The sequence below is a fragment of the Caloenas nicobarica genome, chromosome 3 (assembly GCF_036013445.1).
Source record: "Caloenas nicobarica isolate bCalNic1 chromosome 3, bCalNic1.hap1, whole genome shotgun sequence".
NCBI classification, from domain to species: domain Eukaryota; kingdom Metazoa; phylum Chordata; class Aves; order Columbiformes; family Columbidae; genus Caloenas; species Caloenas nicobarica.
In genome coordinates, this window is record NC_088247.1 from 21,358,735 (window position 1) to 21,375,276 (window position 16,542).

Consider the following 16,542-nt stretch of genomic DNA (forward strand, 5'->3'; position numbering starts at 1 on the left):
TGCAAGCAGCGACGCTCCCGAGGTTGCCAAGTGGACTTTTATTGTTTTCCACCCACTTCCAAGTCGATACTATCTGCCGTCTCATGTCCATCCTATAGCCTATATAAGCGGCTGCGCTGGGGCTGGCGGCGATGGAGTAGTCTGTGGATACGGCGGCAGCGCAGGGACGGGAGGGGGGCGGGCGGGCCAGCCGCGGAAAACTTGGACTCCCCGCCGCTCGTGGGCTGCTGCCGTCCGGGGAGAGCCGAGGGAGCGGCTCCCGGAGGGAAGACACCTCTGCTTCTGGGACGGAGACACAGGTAAAGCAGCCGCGAAGGGCCCTCAATCCTCCTTCCTCCCCGTCTCGCTCCCCACGCCCCCACCCCTCCCGCCCCGCTGAGCCGAAGCGCTGCGTGCGGCGGGGCCGGCGGCATTGCGGGGACACGCCGGTGACAGCCCGCGGGGGGGGAAGGCGGGCGCCGCCGGACGGCCGCCAAACTTGGCAGCGGAGAGCTGCCAGACGGAACGGGGGGCAGGCGTGTGCGCGGGCCGGCCGCCCCCGGCAGCCAGCGGAGGGGACATTTAGCCGTCCGAAGGCGAGCGGACCCGTAGATGAGGCAGCGCTCCCCGCCGCGGCTGCCTGCCGCTCCCTGCTGCTCCCTGTGGAGGTGCCCGTGGCCGTCCGCGTCCCTTCCCCGTGCTGGGAGGGAAAAAGGACAGACAGGGAACGCTGGCGTTCCCGGTCCCTGACCCCGGACGGCTGCCCCCAGCCGCGCACCGCCCGTCCCGGCGCGGAGCCGCGCAGCGAAGGGGGCTGGGGGGCGGCGTGGCAGCTGCCCTGGCTCTCCGGCAAAAAACTTGGGGCAAAGTTGTTCCCCTCGCCTGCGCCCCTCCGCTCCGCGGACGGAGCGACGCGGGGCGGTACGCGGCGCTGGCCCGTCGCGCTCGGGGGTCTGCTCCACCAGGCGCAGGGCGAGGGGGTCCCGCCGCGGCACCCGCGCCTCGCCCCGCCCGCCCGCGGGGCCCCCATGGGCACAGGCGGGCGGGCGCTGGGGCGGCTCACCCCGCGGGGCGGTGCGGCGGAGCGGGGCGCTCCCCCGGCGGCCCCCGAACCTCCCCGCATGCCGGGTCTCGCCGCGGGGCTGCCGGAGCGGGCGGGGCTCCCGCGTGGTGCAACCTGCGAAGCGGTCTCGGCGCTTTCCTCCTGTAATGTTTCCGATTTCACCCCCGTGAGCCTCCCCACCTCCGACCCACCCCCGTGTTTCTGTTCCAGTGAAATAGGAGGCCTCCCACAGCAGTGGATCCGTCTTTCTCACCTGCTTGTGCACCCCTCGGGTCAGACTGCAATGAGTGGACTGAGGTCTCCTGGGCTGCTGGGGCTGGTGCTCTTAATGCTCTCAGCAGGATATTGCAAAGAGAAAACTGACTCCGCAGATTTGAAGGACAGGCAAAGTCTCTTAAATCTCATCATGGAGATCATTCAGGAACTGAAAAGGTACCACCTGGAGAAGGACAGTGGGGTGCAGTACTTCTCCAAGCACGACTATAACTTGGATCGAAGGGAAGTGACCGACTACGGAGGATACCAGGATGAGCAGAGAGTTGGTAAGTCACAGTGCATGACTTAGGAGATCTTTGTGGGGTTTTTTTCTATAGGGTGCCTTGGTGAATCAGACATCACATCAGGTTACTAATTTTATATCAAGAATTCACCGCTCAAAATACCTACAGATTCCCTTTGGTATCAGAAACTGACACGGCAAATTTGGAGTAGAAAAACTCCATTCACATCTCAGAGCCTCTTACTGAGTGGATAATGTACTTGACTGAAAGTCCAGCTTCCTGTGTGTTGGCTTTGAACAAAACCTATTATTAAGGGAAAAGACTGAAATGGGCTGAGATCAAAGAAATAAGGGATGAAAATGCTCTCTTTTTTTTTCTGGAAGTTTACCACTTTCTGAAAAGTGCTTGGTTTAAGTGTTTCTTGGAAATGACCGTAGCAAGAATTCTCCTGCAGGACTACAGTATGTCCTTACAGATCTCACACATAGAAGTTTTTCCCACAGCTCAGCTTCATTAAGCTTTTTGCCCTGCTTCTTGGTCCCTTTCGTACTCCAGAGGTAGCACTTTTGAAATAGCAGGGACGTGAAACAGAGTACTCCTGTGTCACTGTACGCGCTGTGACTACGTTGGGACACCCCTGCAGTCCTGCTTCTTTGACTGGCTCTTCCCCAGCCTCCAGTGGAAGCCCCGGCTGGTTTGTAGGACACGCAGGGCGGCACAGAGCAGCCCGGAAGCAGTTGTACCAAGGCGCACACTGATGCACAGTTACTGCTCAGTTTCATGATGCGCTTCTGTGTGTCCGGTTGAAAGTGGATTTGGCTTCTCCTGCTGCCATGTCTAATTTACTATTCACCGTCACTCCCAAACCCCTACAGCATTACTGCTGCTCTTCTTACCCCTCCTACTGAAAGGAACTTTCTGAATATTTTCCAGCAGATGCCTACTCACCTTTTTGCAAACTTGCTTTCATGTTGCGAGTATGCTATTTATTTTGCCTTTATTGATCTCATAAAGCTTCATTGTACCTTTTCTTAATTCTCATTCATATTCAGATGTCCTCATGATTTGCGTTTGTTGGTGGTTGTCATGAAAATGTTACTTCTCCATCTGGATGATTAATGAATATACAAAGGAAGATAATTTTGTTCCACTTAAGATCAGCACACTGAGAACATTTTGTTTTATAAATGTTGAAAAGTTAAGGAGGCCAGACTAAGCAGGGAACCCTGATCTGCATAACTATAAATCTCAGTGTGGAACACGAACATAGTTTTTGGCCACCCTACATCGGCGTATTTGTGTGAAACATCTGGTTTGTGCTGAACAGTTATCTATGTAAAATAATAACCTACTTCAGAGCAGATTAGTTGGTAGTGGTGTCATTGACTCCTAAGCAGGACTTTTTCATTCTCTTATTATAATGGAGTTATTCCCAGCAACTCTGAAAAGGAACTACTGCTCAGAGTCTTTCATTTCAGTTTTGGCATCACTTTCCCAGTGAGCCTGTCCCACGGGAAATTTCTGAGTGAAGCATGTGTGTTTTTAATGCTCTTCATGACATAATTAGGTCAAATATGATAAAGTCAATTTTACTTACACTGACTAAAGTTAGAAGTAAATGAAGAATGACTTTCGAGAAGTGTCTAACCTCACAAGTGAATCAGATCTGGATGGAAATGCTCTCTGCTTTATATTGGATAAGAGGTGCCAGGGGAATGAAAAAGGCTGCTCAGGCATTTATGGCCAAATAAATAAAGCACCATGTAGTATATCATACACAATCAGCACTAAGCTATCAGCATAGAGTTTGTGACGGAAAGCAATCAGAGATAGCTGTAAATCAGGAAGACACAAGCAAGGGTTAGGGCTAAAATGGATTTCAGTAAACCAGTTTCATTTTGCCATCTGCTGACACAGAACGCAAGGCGGTAAACCACAAACACGGGGAGCCAGAAGAGAGCAATTTGCTTGGGATCATTTCCTGTGAATTTTATTTACTGCTAGAGGGGGAGAAAAAAAGATTCCTGTAAGTAGATCAATCCAGTTTCATGATTACAGTAGGATGGTGCTTGTACAAAAATACATGAAATACCCGTGACAAAAGAGTGGATACATTTGCATAAGAGAATTAGAAGACACAAAACCAAACCTGAATATATCTTTGGGTCTTAGCGTTAGCGGAACATGCCATTTCTGAGCAAGCATGAACTAAAATTTCTTGAAGAATTTAAATCTAGGTAAACTTAATATAATTCATAGAGAGCTGAAATCTGACTCTCAGCCAATCATCATCATTGCTAATGACTGTACACCTAACAGACATTACTTGTTTCATCATCACAGTGTGTCTCACAGTGCATTTTACAGTGGCTTCTTATGTAAAACAAATGCTTGCAATTTGGCCTGCTGTATGCAAAGGACTTCTGACCTCTATGCATCTGTCAAGATGTAGTGATGTTTGCTGGACAGAGTTAATTCCCTTTCCCGATGCTGTGCTTGGCAAGCATAGTTCCAGTGCAGCAGAGTGACTATTCTTTTTTTTTTTTTTCTAACCAACAGAAATAGTTCCCAGAGATCTGAGGATGAAAGACAAGTTCTTAAAGCATTTAACAGGTATGTTTCAAATTTGCATTGGTATCCCTCATTTCACATACATACCATAAACTGCATAGCTCTTCCTGTGAGCTGTGCTGATTCCTAACTTATTTTTTCTTTCTATTTCAGGTCCACTCTACTTTAGCCCAAAATGTAGTAAACACTTTCATCGGCTTTATCACAATACAAGGGACTGCACTATCCCAGCATGTAAGTGACAAAACCAGAGACTTTCGTAAAACAACAGCAAACTCCAAAATTTAATAGCTCAATGGGGTACTAGTAGTGATACGATGTTAGAATACATTCTGTGCAATGAATTTTGAATGCTCTAAAATGTACTAAGTACATTTACACTTAGTATGCTTTACAGCATTGCTAGAGCAGGATCAGCATTGCAGTGAGGGAAATGAAAACAGAACTTTTCATTGCAAATACACTGCACAGAGTGGCTGTAAACCCTGATTCCTTAGGTCCTCCTGTAGATGCCTCTTTGGTGCCAAACCAAAGTGTTTGCTTTTCATAGGAACACGTGACTCCTCTCGCAAACTTCTATTTAATTTCTAGTGCTGCGAATTCAAGATAGGATCAGAAATCCAGGTGGGGCTATTTCCTTTTCATTGATTATTTATGTAGAACATATTTTATGGACATTTATATTTTGACTGTTCAGCTACCAATCTACCAGTGATGTTGACAATGAATCTTTGCAACCCTTGTCTTTGGTGCATTATGAAAGTATAGCTTCCTAAGGCTTTGTAAAGAAAAAAAAAATGTACTGATGGACACAAATAAGAAAGTGCATCTTATGGTATCTCATCAGTGTTGGCAGCACAGTGAATTAAAAAAAAAGAAAATCAAACATGGACATTTATAAGGCAGTAGATGTGACTCCAGATTCATACTGAGGTGGACCCATTGAGCAAGCAGATGCTATTTTAGTGCAGCCTTTTCAGAGTGGAAGCACACTGTATTTTACTTGTCTGAGGTCAACCAGCTGGGTCAGTAACAGAGCTGTAAATAGAAACAGGAGTTACAGATTCCCAGTCTCAAGTATTAATAAATATATCAGCGCAATATATTTTAACAGCATATTTGGTAAGAATTGTAGGCTTTTTTCCTATTTGTAAGGCTTCAGATTAGGAATACCTTAGAAAGATAAGGATTTATAGATAATGGTTAAACAGATCATGTTCCGTTTACATGGATGGAGATTGAGGTTGTTCGTAACTAGTCTGTTTTGAACAAACAAATGGTCATGTTACCTTTTTCATAAGGATCACCTCACAAACGTAATTTGACTCAGTGCTAATTGAGTACTCCAAGCTGTAAAGCTAAAAATTGTTGGTCTGAATTAGCCTTTTCCTCCTGACGGGTGACATACCCCTCAAGGTAATGTATGGATAATGGAGGATAATTTGTATGAATGGCACTTAGAGCATATCTATGCTGTGAGTTAGGGATTGTTAACATTGCATCTCTAGAAAATGTTAGATGTAGTTACACATTAATGAAATAATGCCTAACGAAAATTAACATCAGTCACCGGACTGGACTGACTAGCGTCTCCTTAAAGTAACTTTCTTCTAGGAAAATGAGGCAAACCACCTGCTTTAATTCTTTATGCACAGTACGATGTTACTTTTTGATAATATCCTGATTTCAGGTAATATTGCTCATTCAATATTGAAATTCAAAGGCCAAACAACAAAGAAGCATCTATGATGCTGTAACACAGTGGTAGCCAGTACAGAAGCATTTTGTTGGAATACCTTCTGGCACTTTGTACAGCATAGCAACATTGACACCTAAAAAGTAATCTACTCTGATGTCTGTCCATAACCAACTTCCACAAAATTTGCTTTCAGTTTGCCATGTTAAAGAAAAAAAAATCTCTGGATTAATTTAGTTTTGCGTTAGTTCTGCCCTTTATTATGAATGCATCAAAATGCAGAGGGTACCTAAAATAAGAACTACTAACAATAGAACTACTGTGGAAAAAAACAATTTTACTACTTTTAAGATACAGTTATGAATGTGTTTGTATGATGTGATGACCTGCTTGGGCTGGATGTAACATTCCTATGCCTAGGAGATGTTATTTGTCTAATTGAACAGTTTTTTCAGGAAGAAAATTTATTGCAGAGTTGCGTTACTTAAATTCATAGACCTGTTCACTGAGCGCTGGATTTCAAAGACAGATGAGCTCTGCTTATTCTTCCTCTAGAATGGAAATACTACAGCCACATGTTCAGATGTTTTAAGCACAGACACAGATGTATAAATTTCCATACTTACATACACTTGGAGAGCCTCCAAGCACATTCATGCTGTTTGTTTATAGATAGTATGTATGCAGAAATTGGTTGTGTAGAGTTATATGTGCCATTAGACAACACTCTCAGTTACAGAATTTTTACACGCTCCATTTCCAAGTATAGGTCGCTCATCACTATACTGTTGCAAACTATGGTGTTCACTGAATTTATTACAATAATTTGCACACCATTACCACTTTTTATTTTTAAAAGCAAAGTTGGTTGCTTTAGTAATCTATTTATGCTCTTTTTTCATGACAGACTATAAAAGATGTGCCAGGCTCCTTACTCGATTGGCAGTAAGCCCGATGTGCATGGAAGGATAAAGGTAAGCTTTTCGTAGCAGTAATGACACTCTACTGCACAGCAAAGCAGCGGATTTTGCATTTCACACATGAAAATTCATGGGAGTGTCATAAAAAATGTCCTCTGGGTAAGGTATTTCCCCTTGCAGAGTATGTGAAGTAACTGGCTTAATCTGACAAATATTGGCGATAAATAAGGGGTACCCCCTACTGGAAGTCATTTTATGAAAGTCTACGTGCATCAGGTATGAATTCTTCATAGCAGCATTCAGTACGCAGAGAGTGAATTTGTTGTTACAGAACAAAACACAACAGCTGTAGCTTATTTTTCAAGAGTTGACTCAGTGCACAACTGGCGGTATTGGCAGCAGCCGCCCTTTTCTGTGTGCAGCTGTACATCTATGGTGGACATTTTGGTATGCGTTAATGTATACATAGCTATACACATGAAAGCTTTATAGATGCAGATAGGTTGCAGGTGCTTTTATAGTAATTCCATTAAAATGTATTATTAGTAGCACTGATAAACTAACTTTAAGCTGTTCAGATTTCTTGGGATATTCATTGTGTTCACCTCTCATGTCTGTGGGTTTATTTGCTCCCTTTTTACCTAGATGTACTTCTAATTCCCACAAATACTTTGGGAATTTCACTATGCACCAAAATAAAAACAAAAAACAACGAAACAAATGGTGTCAAACCAAGATATTTTAACTCTGTGACAAAATGCACATCATGTGGAGTCAGTGAGACAAAGCAATAAATGTTAAGCGTCTTAGTTTACTTTTTAAAGCATTGATATTGTTTTACATGGCATTCTCACATGCAAACTAGGGAAATGTGATCAAGATGAATGTAAAAATGGCTGGAAAAAAAAATACAAATAAGTTATTAGTGCTTCACTGTCAAACTGGAAAAATATATTGAGCAGAGTCACATAGCTTCATTTTGGGTATGGTATTGTTCAATATTTTAATTAATAACTTGGGTGAGAGAAGACAGTATATTTATGGATGACAGCAGTGTAGGAAAAGGAACCATGATAGCATAAAATTTTGAAATTGAAAATAATCTTGAGAAATTAGCTGAATTGTCTAAAGATGGGATAAAATTTCAAGGAAAGAGCAGAATTATGAAGTCATGCAGGAGTAAACTGCAGAAATGCATGGCAAATTGTGAATAACTAGACAGTTCTGTAGAAAATGTAGGGGTTGTAGTGGATCACCGCATGTCAACCATGTCACACTTGAAAAAAAAAACCCACAACATACTGGAATTTATAAACATAAACATTGTTTATGAAACACCTGAAATAATCACTGTTGCTGGAATACTGTATTTAATTAAGGACAAAAACATATGGGCACTTTAAGAATCTAAAGTAGAGCAACATGGATGACCAAAGACCTAGAAAACTTCATTTACAAGAATAGCTAAAAACAATTTGGGTTATTTAATCTAAAGAAAAGACAACTGCAGGAAAACATGATGGAGATATTCAATTTCATAAAAAGTGGCTACAAGCTATTCTTTCTATCTAGTGTGAATAAACAAGAGATAATGTGTTTAACTTTGCAAGGATTCTAGCTAGACATTAGAAAAGACTTTTCTAATGCCAAGGGCAGAGGTAAGATACTAAATCATTAGATATAATTCAACATCCTGACTTTATGCTCTAATTTCTCTACATTTCTTTAAGTATTTTCTGCCTGACTGCATAAAATAAACCTAAACTAGTCCAGCTTCAATGCAGAATGTCCAGTAACTGTAACAATACTTGTTGTCTTAATTTGAAACATGCAGCCATGGAGCAGAATCTTATGCATACATTGTGTGTTCAGTGACGGAATTGTTGAAACAACTGCATATAGCATTAGGACAAATAAAAGTTAGTAAATAGGTAAATCCTTTGATCTAACTAGAATAAATGCCAGGGATTCAACCTGTCAACTGTAAAATCCAGAAACAAATTAGTTATTATATAACGATATTCACCCGAAAAAGATAACTGAATAATGTTATTACCAATACTAATAAGCAGATACATCAGAGAATTCTTTTTCTCCCTTTCCTTAGAGAGTTTAAATCTGTATCATTACATCCTCTCATGGAAACACAAACTCACGGTATGAAGGAACAGTAACTAAAGTGGTTCACCTCTCAAGATGGGATTCCAAGTCCATCTCATTCTACCAAATAACTCCTTTGCTCAACTAGGAGGCATGTTTCAAAGTAACAAGCCTCCCCTTCTGTCATTCTACACAGACACAAATCACCACTAGTATCAGCACTTTTGAGCAACTTCTGTCAGTAGGAAGCAAGGCTGTTCTCTGCCACACACGTCCTGAGATCCACAAGTGTCTCCATACAATTAAGCATCCTTTCTCCTCAAAGCTTTTCCACGGCATCAGTTCAATTTGTGTGGCTAAGACATCCTCTCTCTCTCACAGAAGAGTACAATGCAGCCTTTATTTGCTTTCATCATTTCACAGACTGAGCTGTAGGAAATGGGTTTTTTGTGGTTTTCCACTTATCAAGTCAGCCTTTTTCTCCACAAAGGGTATAGCTATCATTAGTTCAAGGTGTTTGCAAGAAGTTGTAAAGTTTTGAACATCGTACCACTTATACATAGCAAGACAAGAATTCAAAGCCATTTCTTACTTAACATGGCTCTCCAGTGTACGAAGAGTTTATTTAGGCAATGGGTAGACACTTCTGGTTTCTGCCATAAGGCTATTAGTTAGTATCAGCTCTAAAGCTCGATTAAATCCTGAATATTAGATAACAAAAATTTCTTCCATGATGCTACTCCACAAAGGTCTAAATTCACAAGTAGGATTTGACTGTTTATCTTAACTGTAATGAAAAATACATTAAAAATATTTTTAAACTCCTGTATTATAAACTAGTAAAAGAAGACATTCTTAATTATCGACACATACTTTCCCCTCCCCCCCTGCCCCCCAAATTAGATTTCCTGTTTTACTTGGTAGCTGATTTTTGTTTCATTGGAGGCTTATGAGTAGGCTGAGCTATAGATGAATTTTTGCTTTTTGATACTTTGGCAAATTAGTGGGTTTGTTCTATTTTTTCAGATCCATGGACATCTGTCCATGTTTAGACATCAATTTGGGGGTAAGAAAAAAAAAGGCTAGATTTGTTTTTCGTTTGTACTTAAAAGGCATTTTGGACTATCATAGTTTTGAAGCACAAAAGACATTGAAACTCAGTGCTAAGATCGAACAAGAAAATAAGACGTGAAAACAGGAACTAGGCATCTCTTACACACCCAAGGGGTGTGTGGGTGATACACTGCACCTAATGGAGCCTTCGGCTTTTCACATTTATCCTACACATATATAACTGGGCTCCATCTTCTCTCTTTTCTAGAGTGTATGTTCACATTTTGCCTGCCCAAGAAAATAAGCACTGCAGGGCCCCACTAACAGCCTTGTTACTGGTTGAGATGGCAGGGGTGAAGGCAGAGCAGCGTATCTGCATTTCCTTACCACATCACTCAGTAGTCCTGTCTTTTTTTTCCAATCAGCAGCCCAGGCTGCTTTTCCTGGTCACCAGCAGCACCATCTCTGACTAGCTCCATTCTGCAACGCCTTCTCCTTCTCATGTTTAACATGGCGATGCCAGAGTCCTGTCCTTGATGCTCTTTTTTTTTTGTCCTTCAGCCTTGTTTTCCTCCCAGTTTCCCAATAGTTCACATACATACTCCAAACTTGCTTTTCTCCACACCCCATGCACATACATCCAACAACTGTTACGTTGTCTGTATCTGCAGCAGGTAAGACATGTCAGGAACAAGATTCGTGAAGTTCCCAATTCAGACTTTGTGGATTTCCTGTGGCAGATGGTGATGAATCTGGAAAAGAAAATCTGTCCTCTTTGACAGCATTTGTCACAATCAGTTTGGCTGCAGTCATACAGCTTTTACTGGTTTTGTTTGAACAGGTGCCACTGTCAGTGCCCTCCCTTTTCCATTGCCTGTTCTTCAAGCGTTTGCTAGAGACCAGCAATGATCTCAGACGGTTATGCTTAAAAACCTCCTTGTACCATAAGCAGTAGTTCAAGGACTAAGGACAACAGACGGATCAGTGCTAAAAATCTAGGGCCTTTACAAGGGCTTCTGAAAACACTAGGGATTTTGAAAACTGCAATTCAGCTGAGCACTGGGAATCTAAGACCCGCAGCTTTTGATCCGATATGCATACAAAACCAAGTATAGATGAGATGACAAATGGGCATCTTATCCAATTCCAGTTTGTCACCCTTAGTGAGCTGCATATTCCCATTAGTATTAGTAATGAAAAAAGTATTTATTAAATTGTCAGTTGTACCACAGACTGATCAGACCAAAAGCACGTTAGTTTTCAAACATCACAGCCTAAGCAGGGTACAGAAGAGGCACACATACAGAAAATAAGCTAGATGAAAAGGCAAGACAAGGAAAATGCATACCAGTTTCCCCTCTAAGGAAGGATATTAAAAAAACCAAACTATTTGTCCTATCTGCAAAGCTAGAAAAAAACGTAGATGACATAAAGCTTTTCTGTAACATTATTACATTTCCTAATGGTTGTAAAAAACTGCAAAACTAGATGTTTAAACACCACTAATATTTCTTTATGCACCATTAGCTTGATTTCCAATGGATTATGTCAAGTGTGACTTTCATAGAATGGTTTGGGTTGGAAGGGACATTAAAGCTCATCTAGTACCAATCCCCCTGCCATGGGCAGGGACACCTTCCACTAGACCAGGTTGCTCAAAGCCCCATCCAGCCTGGCCTTGAACACTTCCAGGGATGGGGCATCTACCACCTCTCTGGGCAGCCTGTTCCAGTGCCTCACCACCCTCATGGGGAAGAATTTCTTCCTTCTATCTAATCTAAATCTACCCTTTTTCAGTTTAAAGCCATTAGTCCTTGTATCGCTACATAGCCTTGTCAAAAGTCCCTCTCCAGCTTTTGATTTTGCATTAAAATGATTCTATTACAAATAGAGTACTTGAGTAGAAAATGTAGAAACTCAATATATCAAGAGAATTTAATTTGTCTGTGAAAAATGACATCAGCAGGACTCTAGTATCAGAGAACCCACTGGTTTTTATCTCCCACATGGACTTTTGGTGTCCACAAGACACACAAGCTTCAGCTCAATGTGTTCATGTTGAGAGCGACGTCTTTCACCCATGCAGCTCCTGGTGACTAGTAAGACATAGTGCATTTTTTACTTCAAAACAAGGGAATTAACAGGTTGTCTTAGAAACACATGAAACAAGGCAGACTTGCAGCATTCAGTGGTCACCTGTCTAGAAAACGTGGTTGCAGCCAACTCAGAAGTTACTGGAGAGAGGACAGATTTCTAGCTTTGCATATAAGCAACGTGGAAACCTATAATTTTGTATCAGTGATTTTGATACCATTGTCACAGAAATGGCTTTGTTTTCATTCCAAGTACCGATTCTAGGAAGAGTTAATAGAACGGGCAGCAAATTGAACCATTGCAACTCCTACTCAGTTTGTGTTGCCTCAGTGTTGCCAGGTCCCAGGGACTACAGAAATCACCAAATTTCAGAAAGTTACTTCTAGTTGTTTCTTGTTTATGAGTCCAAGTTTCTTCACTAACGGACCCAATGAAATGCCAACTTCTTCCTAGATCCTTCAAACCTTACCTTGACAGATTTATATTAGTGGAACATCATATCAACAGCTTCCTCACACCAAGACATGAAGACAGAAATTTGCAATCTGTTAATACTGTCCTTGAGGTTTATTCACATTTTGATTTCACAGCTGCACTTGTAGAACAGGCTAAACATACCTCTGAGCACATTTTGAATAGAACTGTATTTTCCAAATCTGTCAACCTAAATTGAACCACCACAAAAAGGGACAATTTCCAAAATTTCAGCCTTGATGAACAAACAAAACACTAATTTAGCACTCAGGCTGATACAAACTAAACTGAGCTATATCAGAAATGTACAACTGGATTTTTCCAAAGATGCCACTGAATTCTCGAGTTTTATTTACTCTTTTCAATATGATAAATACATTGTTAAACACACGTATGCAAATATAAAATGACAAAACACAATTTTCTTCTTTCTTTTAATCCACCAGATGTTATCACCATGAAAAGAAACACCAAGAACCAAGAGAAGTGCCTTGGAAACCAACAGGGAAATATAACTTATTACCTTTATAACATATTCCATTGTGAACAAGAGATTTATTTTTGCAGATTGACAGACTACTTCCCATAATTCTTTTAACATGCATTTTGTATGTCGTCAACAGTTTGCAGATTGACATTCTTTACAGTAGCATAACTGCCAGTAGTACTTAATGCTCCATATTTAAAAACACACAACTGATGTGTAATGCTGCCAAAAATATGTAAACACAAATATTTCACCAAGAAAATTGTTGTTCTATTGCTTAATTCTACAATTTTAAGGAATGTTTGTTTGTATATCTAGAACTACTAAAGATCTGCTCCACAGTAGTTGTGGTCACTTGATATCCTTCACGCTTATGCAATTTTTTAAAAGTTTGGTTAAAACAGACTTGCATTGGGGTCACATTGTACCCTAGGAGTACAAATTGCATGACAAACAGGAACGTAATTCCAAGTATACACATTTTTTTGGACAGTGGAGCATGGATTTTGTACACAAACACAAGCTGCCATTAATTTACTTTATATAATAAATGTATCAAACATTCCAGCGAACGTGCAATATGTAAATACTGTAAATAACAAGCGTAAGTAATAAAGTGTTTGGTATTAAGTTGTCCTCGGTTTGCTTTCCTTGCACTGAATCCAGAATTTGATAAACAAGCTATCTTTTGGTAGCTACTATTATTTATCCACACTTAAAACTCTTTCCAGTAAGTTTGGTAGAGTAAGAAAGAAAGGTCCGCCCACCTCAGAGAAGTCCAGTAATTTGGATATTCTCTGTGGATTTGTGAGGATGGACAGATCTCTGTGTTCCAGTCCCACAAAACGCCCAGACCACAAGGCCCCTCCAAGTCTCTATAGCATTTTAAATTTGAATCTTTATGACGTCTGGTGTTGTTTGTTTTTCCCCAAAAAAATCTGCAGTCTGATAATGATACAGCAAGATTATATGATCAGTAAGTGTCCAATAAATCATTTTAGTACCACAGAACTTTCGAGTTGGCGAGCACTTACTGAGGAAGCCTTGATACACATTTGCCTTTCTTCCTTAAATCAGATTTAAATCCAGTGGTCATAATGAAATGGCTCAAACAGAAAGAAAGTTATTATGTGTGATCTGTAGATGAACCCCAGGTACTGTTCTCTTAATACTGGCATTTGGCTTTCAATGTATCTTCAATTCAAACACAAAATGTCAAAACAAAACCAAACAAAACAATACTCCTCCTTGCCCTGAGAAATATAAAAGCTAGGAGCTGGGATTCTTGAAATTCACACTTAAGAGCCTTCAGCATCTAGCTCTTTACAAACAAAAAAGAAAAAAAAAATGGCAGAAGTACAAAACCTCATCCTAGAACATGGCTGTATTTAGAAAGGGAGAAATATGTATTTTGTTATTGCTTTCAGTGATCACTAAATGTTAAAGTTTTATTTCTCAATAGAAGTAATACATGCACACTAAAAACCTGGTAATTAATGGAATCTACTGCTGCAGGATTCACTTGGCTGCTCATGTGCAGCAAAGACGTGGCTGAACTCTGCTTCTCTGTGGTTCCACTGACCAAAATCAGGTCACAGCATATTACTTAGCATGGGAGTTTAAATTAGTATAAATCTTTCTTTTTATAGTATGGCACCTGAAATCTGGGTAAATACAAACTTTCTAGAAAATTACCTTGTAAAATAGTAATTTATTTAATGGCTTAAAAATGAATACAAATAAATTAATCCCATGGAAGTTTTCACTAGACTTAACAGAAATCAGCATGCTTTGACAGAAGATGCAACTGTACTAGAGCAGATTTTTTTAAATTTAATCTTAGGTATAAGTTTACTACCTAAACTAAAACAAGCCATGGTGGGGGAGAAGAGGAAGAAGGAGTCCGTTTTGTATTTTTTCATTCAACTTCATATTTTTCATGAGTGGTATGTTAAACCTGTAAGAGCTCAGTTATCTGTATGATACACAATTTGCATATTAATCCTATGTTAACTGTTTCTCTTGGAACCCAAACAACGGTACTGCGCAACTGTCCTTCCTGAAGGCAATTCCTGTTCCATATCCTTGTATTCTACAATTTCCTTTAAAATACCGTGGTGCTCTCCTTCCCCTCCTTCAAAAGGAACTCACTAAGGATGAAATCAACTAATTGGCTTTTTCTTTCTAGTAGAGCTGGTGAATTATTTAGCCAATAGATTACTTGCTGAAAATATACCTCAAGGCTGAAACTTTTAAAATCTGAACTGATTTTAACACAAATAGTTTTGACTTAGTATCACTTTACAGGAAGAGTCCTAAGCCTAGTGAAGGCTCTTAACTTTAATACGTAGGAAATCATGTGTTCAACTCCTACACAGCCATGAATGGGAAAGCACAAACAATGGTGTTCTCAATCTCCTGAGTTATTTTACTTTCACTGGAATATTTTAAATGGTCACTCTGGCAGAGAATAACATTAGATTACACCTAAATACTTCCACTTCTGAGGTTAGTCCATAAAACCACATTTAAGATGGTTTGTCCCTAACTGCCCATCATTTCCCTTCATTTAGTTTGTTAAAGCATTCATAAAAGAAATTTATTTTTTTTTTGCCAGAGTCAGTGCTTGATCTGACCTGAAGTATTATACATATTACTCTTTGTCTCTGAAGTGAAACTGCTATTAACTTGCAAATTCTGACTTTGTTCTTTAAAAGTCAAAACTATTGGTACTGCAATAATGCGCTAAGATCCTAATTTCTCTATTTAAGTGTTCCATCTACCACTTGCCTTTTTGTAAGCAGGTTCTTAAGTTTTATATCCAATTGAAATTTTAGCACAAAACAGAAACCTCATTAACACAAACACAGCTGTACTACAGCAAGAGTGCCCATTGTGCAAGGCTGCAGCACACACACAATGACACCAGGATTCCTCCCTCCCCAGGAATAACAGGGTCCTCTACCAAAACGCATCCCTCTCCCAGAAGGGAGAGTGGGTAACATATACAGAGGCTACTCAACTAGTCTGGAAGGCAAACAGAGGCAAAATCAAGGCTAAATAAATAAGAAAACAAGTTGTTCAGATCCAGTTTTACAGAGAATGTAGTAATACTAGTCCATACCAATGGTGGTATACAAAATACGAAAATTGTCATGGTATCCGTGACATTACTGATCTCAGTACAATGACATTTCCAAGGCAGAAATGAAAGGTGATGTTCAAACAAACAGGCGTGGATTTTTACAAAGCATTCAATTTTTGTCCAAAAGCAGAACCTTCTACTTCCTGGCCTTCTGTTAACTTCATACTATTATTACAGATGGCCTGTCTTCATGTTGAACTATAGTCTCAGAGAACACTTTTGACAGGCAATCCATTGCATGGATTTGAGTATATTACTACGAGATACACAATGTATATCTCACATCTAGACTTCTAAGCTGACCTGTTTTGTCCTCAAAGTAAATGCTGCATTACGTGTACTTGTACCAGTGTGCTGGGAATTGACCCCAAGACCAAGACTACCCAGAGAAGTCCTATGAATGTAAATCACTATTTCTGAACTTGAGTTCATCTTAACCACTATAAAAATCTACTAGAAC

The 16,542-nt window shown here is 40.5% G+C and overlaps 1 protein-coding gene across 1 annotated transcript; it reads left to right on the plus strand.

Moving 5' to 3' along the window:
* Positions 1–591: 591 nt before the first annotated feature.
* ALKAL2 (ALK and LTK ligand 2) lies at positions 592–6,781 on the plus strand. The gene is made up of 5 exons (XM_065632686.1): positions 592–647; positions 1,253–1,584; positions 4,102–4,155; positions 4,267–4,347; positions 6,717–6,781. Exons 1-5 carry the CDS (start codon positions 592–594, stop codon positions 6,779–6,781), a joined length of 588 nt encoding a protein of 195 aa, XP_065488758.1.
* The last annotated feature ends 9,761 nt before the right edge of the window (positions 6,782–16,542 follow it).

Excerpts from the sequence above, each read along its gene's own strand:
- ALKAL2 (XM_065632686.1), top strand. The coding sequence starts at position 592 with ATGAGGCAGCGCTCCCCGCCGCGGCTGCCTGCCGCTCCCTGCTGCTCC. Across the intron at positions 648-1,252 it reads CCCTGCTGCTCCCTGTGGAG|TGAAATAGGAGGCCTCCCAC; the intron begins GTGCCCGTGGCC and ends TTTCTGTTCCAG. Across the intron at positions 4,348-6,716 it reads GGACTGCACTATCCCAGCAT|ACTATAAAAGATGTGCCAGG; the intron begins GTAAGTGACAAA and ends TTTTCATGACAG.